A 13,797-nucleotide genomic window follows, 5' to 3' on the forward strand; every position below is an offset into this window, starting at 1 on the left:
TCATTTTATTTAGTACATGTACAAGCACCACAATCTCACTCCCTTGAGGATGCTGCCCACTCTGTTAGGTTAATTTAAAAGACATAACAGTTACAATAAATCTCAAGCATGTGCATCTAATACTGAATATAACATCATGGCATACAACATTTAGTTCCCCACAAAATACATGGTTATACATGTATAGTTTACGTCCTGAGGATTCTGTGTGTTCGCCCTTAAACAGATCATTACTCCTAACATCTACAGTATAGAGTATGTATTGTATAGATATGATCCACAATACCATTGTAAAATTAGTGGCAAGAAAAAGTATGTACACCTTTTAAAATTTCATGGTTTTATGCATTAAATTCACTCAAACTTTTAAAGTTGCTTCTCACAAAAAGAACATGCGTGTGTGAGCCATGTCTCGCCAAAAAAAGCTTTTACAGGATCTATGATCTATGAAAGGGTTACAAAGCGAGTTCTTTAAAAGGACTTTAGAAATTCACCAGTCTACAGTTATGCAAATGGAAACACTTTGGGACTGTGGCTATACCAAAAAGTGGTACACATTATATTTGTTGATACCCTTGACTTAGATAATCAGATCAGATCACATTTTATGAAAAATGAATGCAGAAAACTATGAATTTCCAAAAAGTTCACATACTTTTTATTGCCACTGTATGTAATCACTATTTTATTGAAAATACCATCCTAAATGCCTAACAACATCCAAATTCAGTTCACAGTGTTGTTAATGATTTCAGCTAAGTAGCTGTGACATTTCTAATTTTACATAAACAGCTTGTACTTTGCATCACAGATGCAGTTTCTGTTGATATCTAGAGACAAGTAAATGCATTCCAAACCCAGGGGTTACATAAGATTGGTCTTTTGATAGCTTTTCGTTCCAAAACAACAATGAAATTATGAGAAATATCAAAGTTAGACATAAAACAAAGTTTGCATCCTGTCCCATACCCTTGTATTCTTTGAAAAACTCGACCTAAGCCAAAAAGTCTTCTAATCCTCTCCATTTTGATTTTCTCCCAAACAGCCGGTGGGTTTTAAGTGGAAAAAAAAATCATTGTTTTTATTGTGCCTTCCTAGTTATGGTTATTATTTGATTTTGGAAAATAGGCTTTTAGAGAAGGTTTTAATCAGGGTATGGTTGCGGCAGGTTTTCCTTTTCAGTTTGCTCAAAGGATAAAACCTGCTTAGTTTCAATGTTTGTAAAAAGGTGCTGTAAGACTTCAGGATTTATGTAACACATTTTGTCCCAGATTCTTTCTTCAACGTTGTATTTTTTTGCTGATTTAATGTGAAAAAAATCCAAACAAAAAAATTGTGAAACTGAACTTGTAGGATCTGTGTAATTCTGTGGTTATTTTTTTTTTTTTTAGAGATAATGATCAAATTTATGCAGGACTAGTTGGACTATTTTGTTATAGACCAGAAATGTGCATCTCACACTGTAACTTAATTCATACTCGTGCAAATCATTATAATTAACTCTTTTATATACCCGTTGCTCTTTTTAACTGCTCCAGCATGTCACTAACACATGGGTAATTCTTTGAGCCTTTCTGAATACCCTTCCTCCCTGGCCTGGACCCAATCACAGCTATGCTCTTCCACAACGAGCAGCTGCTTCCTCCCATCTTGCTTTGAGCCTATCATGGCCTCTTAGCTGAAGCTCAACAGCAGATTGAAGCCTCATCCTCACTGCGCAAAGCTTTAAATCCGAGCTGAAATCCCGCTCTCATTGGCATTGTGGCTTTGCTGTGTAGAACCTGTAGACAACGTGCTGCCTCATGGCTTGGTTCAGAATCCCTTTAGTATGAATGTATGACTGAAGAGTGTAAATCACTGAGGATAGAGGTGTGCGAGGGACCATTTTGAAAATCTCACTCCTGCCTGCTCCTGGATAAATTCTGACCAATACTGCCCACTTCAACAGACACTCTTGACCAAGCATGATCCTCTGCTGAGGCCTTTTTTCCCTGTTCACATTAGTTTCTAATGTCCTTTGTTGGTTGAGTTTCTGAAACTATAATAACTAATTTAAAAACTTACAGCAACCCTAAGTTGAATAAAGCAATTACTAATGGTGAATGGATGCAATACATGTTGTGCAGTGCGAGAACTTAGAACACACCTACGTTGCATAGCTTTTTTTTTTTGTTGTTTGTTTGGTCCCACATTTTTCATATCTGGTAAAACCGCCTGCTCCCACAAAATTTAGGATAGTGCTTCTGGGGGTGCCATGTGATCCCAGTCCCGATGCACACCTCTAACTGAGGCTACCGACAGTTTACCTCAATTTCTGTGTCTATCCTTCCTCCTAACATTTACCACCTTTCTAAACTAGGAGAGAGAGCTGGCCTCCCCTGGAGACAGCGGTGTGTCCAAAAGCTCCCTATACTCCCGGACCGGGTTCAGTGAAGCCGAAAGCCCTTACCTCCCCCAAGACCTGGACCATTCACTGGGCATAGCAAGAGAAGAGGTATATAATTTTGCGTGTCTTTATTGTCAAACATGTATTACTACAAAATATATGTTCCTATAATAAATAATTGAGTGCACTGATGTACTTTGGAATCATAAGTAGAGCAACAAAGGCTTACATGCATCAGTTCTACCGTCTACCCAGTCTGTAAATAATGCAGTTTTCCAATAAAAACAGGATTAAGGATGCATTATACTACTCTTAGAATTACTCAGCCTTATATCTAATTCAATATTGTATGGTCTTATTCTGCACATCTATTCCATTTTGCTATGGAAAATATGCTGTTGCTTGCATTATCAGATTGTTGCCAAGGAGAAAGAAGTGCTGGAATGGCAGAGAAAGTATGAGGACAGTCGGCAGGAGTTGGAAGAGATGAAGTAAGAGAGCACCACAATACTCGCCACACAAAAATTCTTTTGCCCATCTTAATTCAAATGTTTTGTGATATACACGTTGGTAAAAATGACATAATATCTCAAAAAGATATTTTCGGTGTGGGGAGTGAAGCAACCAAAAAGTGTGGGAATTGGCAGTAACTAATCTGAGTGCTAATAGGACACATTTCTATTTTTACCCGGGTACAAATAACCTCTGCCATAAAGGCTTACTTTTTCCCTTTGACTGCACTGCAGACTACATGGTGTATCCAATGGCTCCAGTAATCTTTTTATGACCAACACGTCAGCCTGAGTGCATCTGTCAATCTGTTTATCTCTCTCCAGCCTTTTCTAAAAGCTCAGGTCTATGCAGGAAGCCAATTAAAAAGGCCTAATGTGTGGCTGACACAGGGAAGGGACAAAACCAATAAGGTGGAGGGAGGTCTTACCTGGCATAGCAGACATACCTGGCACTTTAAAAGTAAAATATGTACACCAGTTTGTTCACTCTGTTGTTCAGTCAGCCAATCATGTGGCTGCTGCCCAATGCATAAAATCATGCAGATACTCGACCAGAGATTTACCTAATGTTCACATTAAACATCCAAATGGGGAAAAATGCGTTCTCAGTGACCTTGATCATTGTATGGTTGTTGGTACCAGACAGGCTGGTTTGAATATTTAAGAAACTGGTGGTCTAATGTTTTTTTGTTCAAGAAACCATAAGTGAGCAGCAGTTCTTCCTCGATAAAAGATGAAAGGGGAGAATGGCTAGACTGGTTCCACCTGAAGGAAAGGCTGCAGTAACCCAACTATCCATTTCTACAGCTGTAGTGAGCAGAAAGGCAAGAACAGTACTCTGAGGTTATATTGGGAATGGTTTCACCAAAACTGTCCAGTTAAATAATGCAATTTCTAAATGTATTGAAGCTCTTGAGCTGTACCTGCATGATTTTTATCATGATTTTATATTTATGTGTAGCTGCCACATGATTACGGTTAGCTGATTAAATTATTGCAAGAGGCCAGACATGCAGTTGAACTATTTTGTCAAACTCAAAGTCTATATGAGTGCAATACACTGGATCTAGCAGACCAGATAGTCTCAAATGAGATTGGACAGTAATGGCATATTGCACTATAGTAACAATAAAAAATAATAAAACATTGTATTGTAGCACAGAATAAAAAAATCAGGAATGTGGTTAATTATTTACCTATTTCTGGCCCAGGCATGTGCTCTAGGCTGAAGGGGAGGGGGAATAAAGACAGAAGCTTACTTTATGAGACTGATTAAGCTTAGCATAAAGAAGGCCTAGAAAGCTAAGGGGAAGCATTGCTAATCCATCTGCTTACCGTGCTGGCAACCTGCTTTTCCCAAAATAAGCTGCCCCATGGGCTTTTGACGACACACAGGAGCTTTCCAAGCACCACCTTTGCTAGGGGAAATTCAGGAAGAAATGGCGAAGCACACTGTAGTGAGAAACAGCTACATTAAAGCATCGAATCTGTTTCGATCGATAACGGTGTGCTGTGAATGATGCACTTATTAAGGTTTCTCACCAAATCAATTTAAAACCATTTCTTCCCTTGTTTGCAGGAGAATAGTCTCAGAATATGAGAAAACGATTGCACAAATGATTGGTGAGTATGCAGTATACACCTGAACATTTTTAGTTCCTTTTCCTATATAGCAGCTCTACTGGTATTTTTTTTTCTTCTTTTTTTTTTTTTTTTTTACCCTTTTTATTTTCAGATTTTATTCCATATATTAGATTAGTCACTAATTTCTGAATCATGAAACATATCTGCGGTTTGATATACATTATTATTTAATTAATCTGGGGGATGTTGGACTGGGGGGCAATTCCAAGCACAGACTCTCTTAGTTTCACTTTGTCTTGTTGCTTTGCAGTCACTATTTCTTAAGCCCTTAACCTACAATGCTATTTTTTTTTCATATTTTTATCCTTCCTTTACATTTTTTCTTTAGTATATGATAGCTTTTTGCCTTAAAATATAATACCTTCTTCAACTCCTATACCTTGCACATAATGTTTCAGAGTCGTGTCCAATCCAACCTTGAAATTGCATTTCTCACTCAGTTCAGCTTCACTTTTTTTCCCTTATTCCACACTTAGTGTATTTTTTTGCATATTCTTTTTGCTTATTTTATTTTATTTTACTACCTTACCCTCGCAGATTTCTTTTATCGATGTAAGTCTGTTCTTTTGGGTTATTTTATCTTCATCTATGGAAGATTTACCTGCATCAGTGGAAGGAAGAGGATTTCATTTTATATCTGTAGCACACTTCCTCCCACATATCACTCCCAGCTGGCTTGTTTTAACACAATCCCTTCTTTCTGTTTGCCTCTCTCCTTTGCCCATAAATACCTGATAACCCAATCAGGCATGCCTGGTAAGTAATAAAAGGACTCTTCTTTTTTTCTGTATCTTAAGCATTCAAATACATCTGGTAGATGACGCAAGGTGGAGTCTATCCATTTTTGTCTCCCTACGTGTTTCATTTTTGTTTATGTATATATTTCCTTCATTTCTGGGTGTTTTTGTGAATTAAAATCCAGGGCATTACTACATCAATTTACAGTTCATACGATGTTAAGGAAACATAAAACATAACTGCCCAACATGTGCGATTTTGGAATGTTGTCAGATATTCTGCCTGTCAGTAAACTTTGTTTCTGTAAGAGTCTCTTGTGTAAAGGGGAGTCATATGATCCTCTGTGGTGGTCTCATCTGTCACCCTTTGTCTCTTTGGTTGCCCATCATTTACTTTGTGTCTCGTCTGCATGCTTCACAGGGGAAATGCGGTTCAACAGAATGTCATCAAATATTAGCGATCATCATTAATGATGCAATGCGTATCATGTTTTCCAATTCTAAGTCCATTTATAGTGTCTCTGTTTCTGGCCTTCCGTTTGTCTACTCAGTGGGGATTTGAGTGTGTGGAATTGAGTGTGACTGTGTGATGCTTAATTATTTATGACATTTAGCAGTATTTTTTTTCTTATAATTGTCAGTATTATGACAATAAAGCAGGGTTATTAAGCAGAGGTCTCATTACTGTGTGTCTGTGTGTATGTGTCTTAGAAGATGAGCAGAGGGAGAAATCTCTATCTCATCACACCATCCAGCAGCTCATTCTGGAAAAGGACCAGGCACTGGCTGATCTCAACTCAGTGGAGAAGTCTTTGGCTGATCTGTTCCGGCGCTACGAGAAAATGAAAGGCGTCCTGGAAGGGTTTCGTATGGTAAAGTCAAAAGTCTGCTGATAAACATTCACTTAGACACATAGAGATTCACTCCAACACTGTGTCTACAATCATGCCCATAGTAAAACAGTGAAATAAAGGGAGTTTTTACTCTCATAACTGTTTTGTTATACTGCACACTTAAAACACACCTTGTAAAAAGAAACTCTATGACTCCTTCATCTTCACGCAAGCGCAAATGCATTCTTTCCGTCTTTTATTTCTGTATTATTTCTTCAAAGTTTTTTTTATAAGGTTTAATAAATGCACATTATTTTTCCCATCGCACGTCACAATATAGTAAACAGGCTACCTCATCCAGTAACTAATGCAGTGGAATAAATTATTTTACCTTTAACAATTAAATAAAATTATATATAGTATATGTACAGTATATATCTAAAAAATTTAAAAGCACTGAAAACTTACTAAACAGACTGCCATTAAAGACCCGAGGAATCAGTCAATAAAAATGCACAAGACGACAGAAAATGTATTTCTTCTAAGTGCTGTGCATCAGCATTTTATTTATTCCACTGAAATATTGACATATAGGCACAAGTGAAATTTGATCATATATCATTACAGTACATAAAAGGCACCAAACTGGGCAGCCAGTGAAACTCTGAGTAAGTGATTGGATATCACATAACCACACCATTTTTTTTTTTTCAGTTATAATCCTCTGCACCAGATAAAGACTTGCATTGATAGTGCATGACTGAACTAAAATATGTCCATGCACTATCAGTGCAGGTACCTATAGTGCATAGACGTAACAAAATATATCTGCTAACACCAAACATGCGAAGAAAATAAAACTCACACAAATTCATTTTTTATTTTAGAATGAGGACGTGCTAAAGAAATGTGCACAGGAGTATCTGTCTCGAGTGCGTAAGGAGGAGCAGCGCTATCAGGCCCTGAAAATCCACGCAGAGGAGAAACTAGATAAGTAAGTACACTGCAGTGAGAAGATCTAAATGTTTTATTGCAGCATTATTTTGATTTGTCTTGTCTACTGCTGCCTAATGCATGCCCCTAATGGCTGTTAGTGACTAAATGATTTCTGTGGAAATAAAATCTAAAAGTAATGTGGAGCGGCAGTGCCTGACTGTGGAGCACTTTTTGGCATCCTGTAGGGCGAATGCAGAAATCGCTCAAGTGCGTGCCAAAGCAAAACAGGAGCAGGCAGCATACCAGGCCAGTTTAAGGAAAGAACAGATGAAGGTGGATTCACTAGAGCGCACCCTGGATCAGAAGGTTTGTCTTCATTGCCATACTTCTTTACTCGGTTTTTAAAAGCAAAAATCTTGTGTTAAGATGTACTAAACTAAAGCACTGCAATGTAAATTAAAATCTAAAGTGATAATTTGCACTGCAGTGACAATTTAAATGTAAAATCGGTATATACAAATTTATACATACAATTTATATATCAAGTAACTATTTGCCACAATATGTACTATTTTTCACAGAACAAAGAGATTGAAGAATTAACCAAGATCTGTGATGAGCTGATTGCTAAAATGGGGAAGAGCTAGCTGCCCTTGCATATGATCCATGACCAGGACAATATATGAACTGAAAGAGAGTTGTGCTGATTTTGTCCTATTGACTGCTGGACAGGACTACAAACTGTTCCCTAAATCTTAAACACTACTGACATTCTTCAAGGAACGGGGCTCCTGTTGACTAGGAGGATACGCTATCACACCACTGTAATTACTAACCGAGCATTTTGATGTTTTAACGTGCACCAATTTTCCTGCAATAGAGGTCTTGTGGATATTTTTGAGATGTATTCCCCATCAGTACAGAAATTTTATGAGAGTTTGTTTATGTCTGAGAAAAAGAGAGAGCGTGAGAGAGGATGAGTTTAATTGCTATGATGCCATGACAGCCACTGATGGAGCTGACTGTTAAGTTAATTTCTGTGGTTAAACCTCTTTGAACTTGCAATCACAAGTGAGAAGAAAGACATGTCTATATATGATTATGAAATGATTATAAATATGCATGTGTTCATTTCTTTTTCCTTTTTTTGTGAATATGAGCTGAAAATAGTGTAGGTACACAAATGCAGGTTTTGATACGATTTAATCTGCTTTCACGTGTATCTTTGTAGATACTCTCTAGTTTTGTTGGCTTTTTGCAAAAATCATGTGCAATTGTATTTTTTCTCTTTTTTTCTTTCCAATTTTATTTTTGTATGTCAGTAAGCTTAATGTCATCTGTCTCTGGTACTAAAATAGCTAAATTAATTTGAATAGGATCGTCTCAGTCCTGCTCTGGTTGATGTGACACAGTAGATGTTTCTCTAAAGAGGAGATCTACTCAAGCTACACAACACCTGCTTAAAAAGTGCAATAAAAGATGGCAATAAACCTTGGTGCTTCTTTGTTTGATCCTGCATACTCTACACTACAGATAAAGAAATGAAATGCCAACATAATATTTCCTCCTAAAAATTGTGATCACACAATATGTGAAGGACCATTGTCTGTATACATCTTAAAAGATGCCCATTGCTGCTGAGATTGCAGACGGTTCCTTACATTCAGCAAGCAATAATCCTGCTAGTGCCAAGCACAGAAACAGTCTGTCTGAGAGTCTGCTAATCTGTCATATGTACTGTAGTATGATGACAATTTGGTTCAGGAGTTTTCCTGTTAGTTCTGGATTTGTCATTATATCAGTTTTTACTTTTTAAATTAAATATGGATCCCTATTGAGCCGTTTAAGGGCCGTAGGAAAAAAATAATTTAATGTGAAAAAATACATATAATAGATTATTTTTTCCTTCCAAGATGTCGAGTATATTCGGGTCAGTGTATGAAGAGTTACAAGACAAGCTAGACAAGCATGCTTTTTTTGTTTATTTCTTTGTGACGTTATAATAATGATGATGATTATTTTACAAAATAATGAGAACAAAAAACTTGGTTAAAACTGCCAATGCCCCTGGTTGCACAATGCACAAGGTTTAGAAACCCTGCAAAACTTCTGCATATGATTGGTACAAGAATTTGTTCTATGATTGGTTACAATCTAAAGCGTGAAGGTGGCGCTAAAATTGCTGTGTTTTTGGGCCAGTTTAGCACAATATTTTTTAATTATTAATTTTCCACATTCTCTGCTGTTTACAAGAATACGGTATCAATTATTGATTAGAAACCTAGAGGATGGAGACATGAAATCGTGTTTTTAAGCACAGTTTAAAAAAACTGGAACTATATGAGTGACTCAGGGTTTTGCGAGCTCTTGCAATAGAATAACTAATTGTTTTTCTTTTGCATATTTTTAAGGAGAAAAAATATGGAATTTTTCTATATACTTTGTTTGTATAGGGGTTCTGTAGAATCCTGTCATTGAAACACTAGATAACACTGGAAAAATGAGTAATAAGTAATTTTCCATTCAAAAGAATGATGTCTTTCCCAAACCAATGGCAACTTAGTAATGCGTTATCTATTTAATTTAAGTGTTTTTTTATTTATTTATTTTTTTTTACAAGTGATTTTTACGTTTGAGAACGATCAGAAATGAGTTGAAATGAGAGTTCAGTAATGTAAAGTGTAGATGAGACTGCTGGAAATATATATATATATATATATATATATATATATATATATATATATATATATAGGGGGGAAAAACTAAAAACAACCTCTTGGTATTATATAATATTTAACTAGGACACTTATGTTCAGCTGCTTAGGATGATGAAAAAATATAATATTTAAAATTATGGTTCACTATTTCGGTGCGACTCATCCTGTCGAGCTGGTAATCTGATTCTCATCAGTACTACTGTGGTATTAGCTCTCTGTCTGGTTTAGACATGAACAACTTGCTTTTCACTGATCAGTCTGGTCGACTCAACACCAACAGCAACATGAATGCTGTCCAAGGCTGCTGTCTGCTGTTTGGCCTTTTCCTTTTCCTTTGCTGTGGTCACAGTAAGTATTTTTCTTCCTGTTTCGTACTCATTGTATGTCTACTTATCCTTAAAGGAAGACCAAAGTGGGCACTTTTATCCCATAATCTTTTTCAGCCTAGCTCTCCATCTGTTGTTTTTCCTCGTGCCGGCTTTAAGTTTCCTGTCCCGCCAACTTCCTTCATGAAGTCCTTTAAGTGCCTCTCACACAATGACGCTCTATTAGATAACATTGTCTTTTGTTCATATTTTTTTAATTGGACACCGTGGTAATGGACTAATGGCAGGAGACAAACCATGCCATTAAAAAACCACAGTAACTCAGAGAAGCTCAGTGCTGTCTGAAAAGTGCAAAAAAAGAGAGAAAGAAATCATTTTATTGATTAAACCAATGGGCGACGTATTTATCTAGTTCAGAGATGTTAAATCAATTTGCATTGCGTGGTGCAATAAATGTCAGGTTTACCGGCTGTCATGAAGATATTGATTGTCAGATTTATAACAGAGTATAATGTCATGGAATGTTTTTTCAGTTTTTGTGTGTTTCTGTACTTATGATGATTGAGTTGTGTGCAATAGGTGTTAATCTGATTCATGAATAAAGCAAATTGAAATCATCTTGGGGAAATTCCCTAATGATAACTTCAGGCTGAACAACTGATAAAAACATAGTTGAAGGCTAGTCTTAATTTTTAGGTAAAGATAAGTATAGTAGGTGAATGAGGCCTGCATTGTCTGTTTTGTCTGTCTAGGTGAGGCACTGCAGTGTTACACCTGCATGGGGTCAACAGATGAGGACTGCAATCGCCAGGGATCCAAAGCATGCCCACGTTACTCAGATGCATGTGCTATTATCAGAGGAGATGGCAGTACGTTTTACAACTGATTTTACACAGGAGTGATTTCTTGCTAAAAATGCAAGTAATATTGGGGAATATTTTATTGGGACAGATATTTAAGTGGTCTTGTTCAGCACTTGAGTGGGTTTTTTGAACACCTGCACTAATTGTGTATGTGTGTGTGTGTGTGTGTGTGTGTGTGTGTGTGTGTGTGTAGGTGTGTGTGTGTGTGTGCGCGTGTGTGTGTGTGTAGGTGTGTGTGTGTGTGTGCGCGTGTGTGTGTGTGTAGGTGTGTGTGTGTGTGTGTGTGTGTGTGTGTAGGTGTGTGTGTGTGTGTGTGTGCGCGTGTGTGTGTGTGTAGGTGTGTGTGTGTGTGTGTGTGTGTGTGTGTAGGTGTGTGTGTGTGTGTATGTATGTGTGTGTGAGAGAGTGAGAGAAAGAGAGAGGCTTACTCTATCCAATTACCCACGTTAAATCATGCATACATTGTATTTCTTATATTTTACAGTGAAAATATCTATTCTATTCTTTTGTAACAGACGGTGTGCTAAAAACATGCTCCTACAAATCCTTCTGCAGTCAAACTAACAGCCAAGGTGACAGAGTTGCAGGGGTTAAGGTTCACTGCTGCTACTCAGACAACTGTAACGTGATGGGACACGGCAACCGGCTCTGTGGAGGCTTTAGCTATCTCTTAATCCTTCTGCTACTGTTTTGGCATTTATTGTCAGAATAGAATTGCTGGCACAAGTTACATGTGCTTCATAAACTCATTAGCCTTTGAGTGTAAGCATTTCTGATCATGCCTATTTAACTGAATAATATCACACGAATGGACTCCATATGCAATGTTCTAAAACAACCCAGTCATTTCTTCCAAAAGCAAAAAGACTTTATTCACTTACAGGCTCTTAGTGCTGCGCATCTAATGCATCATCTAAATAGCTCATAGCCTTAGATACTTAAATGAATTAAGTTTGATGAGTGTTAAGTAATTTATGTTGTGGTAATAAATGCAACTGCAGAATATTAACTTTTTATTACATATATATTATATGTGTAAGTACACATGCACACACATCAAGCTGTCGACTGTAAAAGCAACCAACTGATTCACTATCTCGAAAGGTAAATACTGTAGCTCCCAGCATCATCCATATGCATAGGAAAAAACTTATATTATTCTATGCATTTGTTTGTGTAATGTCAATAAAGGCAGCCATTATCTTTCTTTTTTCCCCAGTGGAATGCTTCAGTACATTCAACATTAAGAAGGAGTGTTCAGTATTTAAAAACCCTAAATATTTTTTTATGTTGATTTTGTTTTTTGCCACTAATATAAATAATTCGGTAAATCTAAAAATCCACTTTATGTTTTTTTTGTTTGTTTTGGTATGTGTATTTTTCAGTCTTTGCAGATATGCTCTCAATACTAGTCTGATAATGCAGACCTGGTTCAAAGAGTTCAACATGTAAATTGCTGAATATATTTAAGTAAATGCTGAAGCATTAAATGAGATCTAATATTCTGACACCTACTCATTAGACTCTCTTATTAGACAATTCGGCCATTTTTACACATAAATATGATAGACTTTTTGTCTCATTTTGCTTCTGAGTGACTTTTATAGCATTAACACTAGGGGCCAGTATAAATTCACAAATGTTATGGTTGATGTACTGTGTTCTGGCAAGTGAAAGCATGACCTTTTACATGATCTCCTACTCTGTACAGGAAAAGCCATTATTCTGAACTTTCATATGGCAGGTCTTAGCTGGGCAGTATGACACATGGTCTAATAACAGCAGTATAAATATCACTGGTTTCAACAGCATTATTAGCATAGCGCAGGGTGTACAGTACAGCAGACTTTTCTTTTATTCTGTGTAGGTTGAAATATAGGACATTGAAAAAAAAAACCTAATGTGTAAAACAGGTATTTTTGGTTTTCGCTACAGTATGCCATTTTCCCAATGAAACACTCCTACTGGACACATCCTACAGTGATATTTTAAAGTGCATCCTGCTTAAGGTCTGCAACACTAAGATAAACTCCTTGCATGCTTTATAGTAAACTACATATCTTAGCTAGTGATATTAAACCGAGCATGGCTCAGTTAGCAGAATATTATATGCATTACAATCTGATACAATAACCTGCAATATAATACACTATTTATTTTGTACATTTTAAGAATTTTGTAAGCCATTAAAAGTACAGTAATTGTTCTACAAAAAAGGTTCTGAAAAAGGTTCTACAAAATATAGAGTCAGAAACATGTATTCACTTCATACCCAACAAAGACAGTGGATCAACCCGAGAACTCAAAGCATACCTAACCAGATGCGATCGATGTGTCTGATTAAATAAATGAATAAATAAATAAATTAATTAATTAATAAACAGGTCGTAGTTCAGCAACTTCCTTAAAAAAACTATAACAGTTTCCTTAAAAAAGCCTATTTAACTATAACAGAATTTGAGGTTAGTTGTGGTGAAATGCATGCATCTAAATAATTTACCTCAATGCAGTTCACTGAAAAAGAATATTCTTAGACCCGAACATTCTTTTTCCATTTTGTTTACCCTCCTGATTTAGATCTTTCTTCTTAAATGGTAGAAGTATGCAATTATTTAAAAAAGTGCAAAAGTTTAAAACAGACATGTCATCTGCTCAGAGTCCATGGCACTAGTTAAAAGTGGTAACACAAAGCACAACAAATTATTACAAATTAATGTTTAATTGTGTTAATGTTTAATAATTATTAATAGGAAAACCATAAAAAGGATACTACAGTACAGTGATGTCATCATTTGATCTGGATGGTCGTCAGTTTTAAGGAACTTCACCTTTAAAAATTTTTA

General features: G+C 36.4%; 2 protein-coding genes across 11 annotated transcripts in view; both read left to right on the forward strand.

The window, feature by feature from the left end:
* tacc2 (transforming, acidic coiled-coil containing protein 2) overlaps positions 1–8,532 on the forward strand; it is a 64,790-nt gene extending 56,258 nt beyond the window's left edge. For 9 of the 10 annotated variants that reach the window (XM_053501570.1, XM_053501565.1, XM_053501563.1 and 6 more), the window contains 7 exons: positions 2,360–2,494; positions 2,801–2,877; positions 4,478–4,521; positions 5,991–6,151; positions 7,000–7,106; positions 7,294–7,414; positions 7,630–8,532. In XM_053501570.1, coding sequence (XP_053357545.1) covers positions 2,360–2,494; positions 2,801–2,877; positions 4,478–4,521; positions 5,991–6,151; positions 7,000–7,106; positions 7,294–7,414; positions 7,630–7,695 — 711 coding nt within the window. In that variant the 3' untranslated portion in view covers positions 7,696–8,532. The remainder of the gene's footprint in view (positions 1–2,359; positions 2,495–2,800; positions 2,878–4,477; positions 4,522–5,990; positions 6,152–6,999; positions 7,107–7,293; positions 7,415–7,629) is intronic. The other variant, XM_053501564.1, reaches the window with a different exon arrangement.
* Positions 8,533–10,036: 1,504 nt separating this feature from the next.
* ly6pge (lymphocyte antigen 6 family member pge) lies at positions 10,037–12,225 on the forward strand. The gene is made up of 3 exons (XM_053503020.1): positions 10,037–10,113; positions 10,844–10,960; positions 11,470–12,225. The coding sequence occupies exons 1-3, from the start codon at positions 10,050–10,052 to the stop codon at positions 11,664–11,666; spliced, it is 378 nt and encodes a 125-aa protein (XP_053358995.1). The 5' UTR covers positions 10,037–10,049; the 3' UTR covers positions 11,667–12,225.
* The last annotated feature ends 1,572 nt before the right edge of the window (positions 12,226–13,797 follow it).

The sequence above is a fragment of the Clarias gariepinus genome, chromosome 8 (assembly GCF_024256425.1).
Source record: "Clarias gariepinus isolate MV-2021 ecotype Netherlands chromosome 8, CGAR_prim_01v2, whole genome shotgun sequence".
NCBI lineage: Eukaryota > Metazoa > Chordata > Actinopteri > Siluriformes > Clariidae > Clarias > Clarias gariepinus.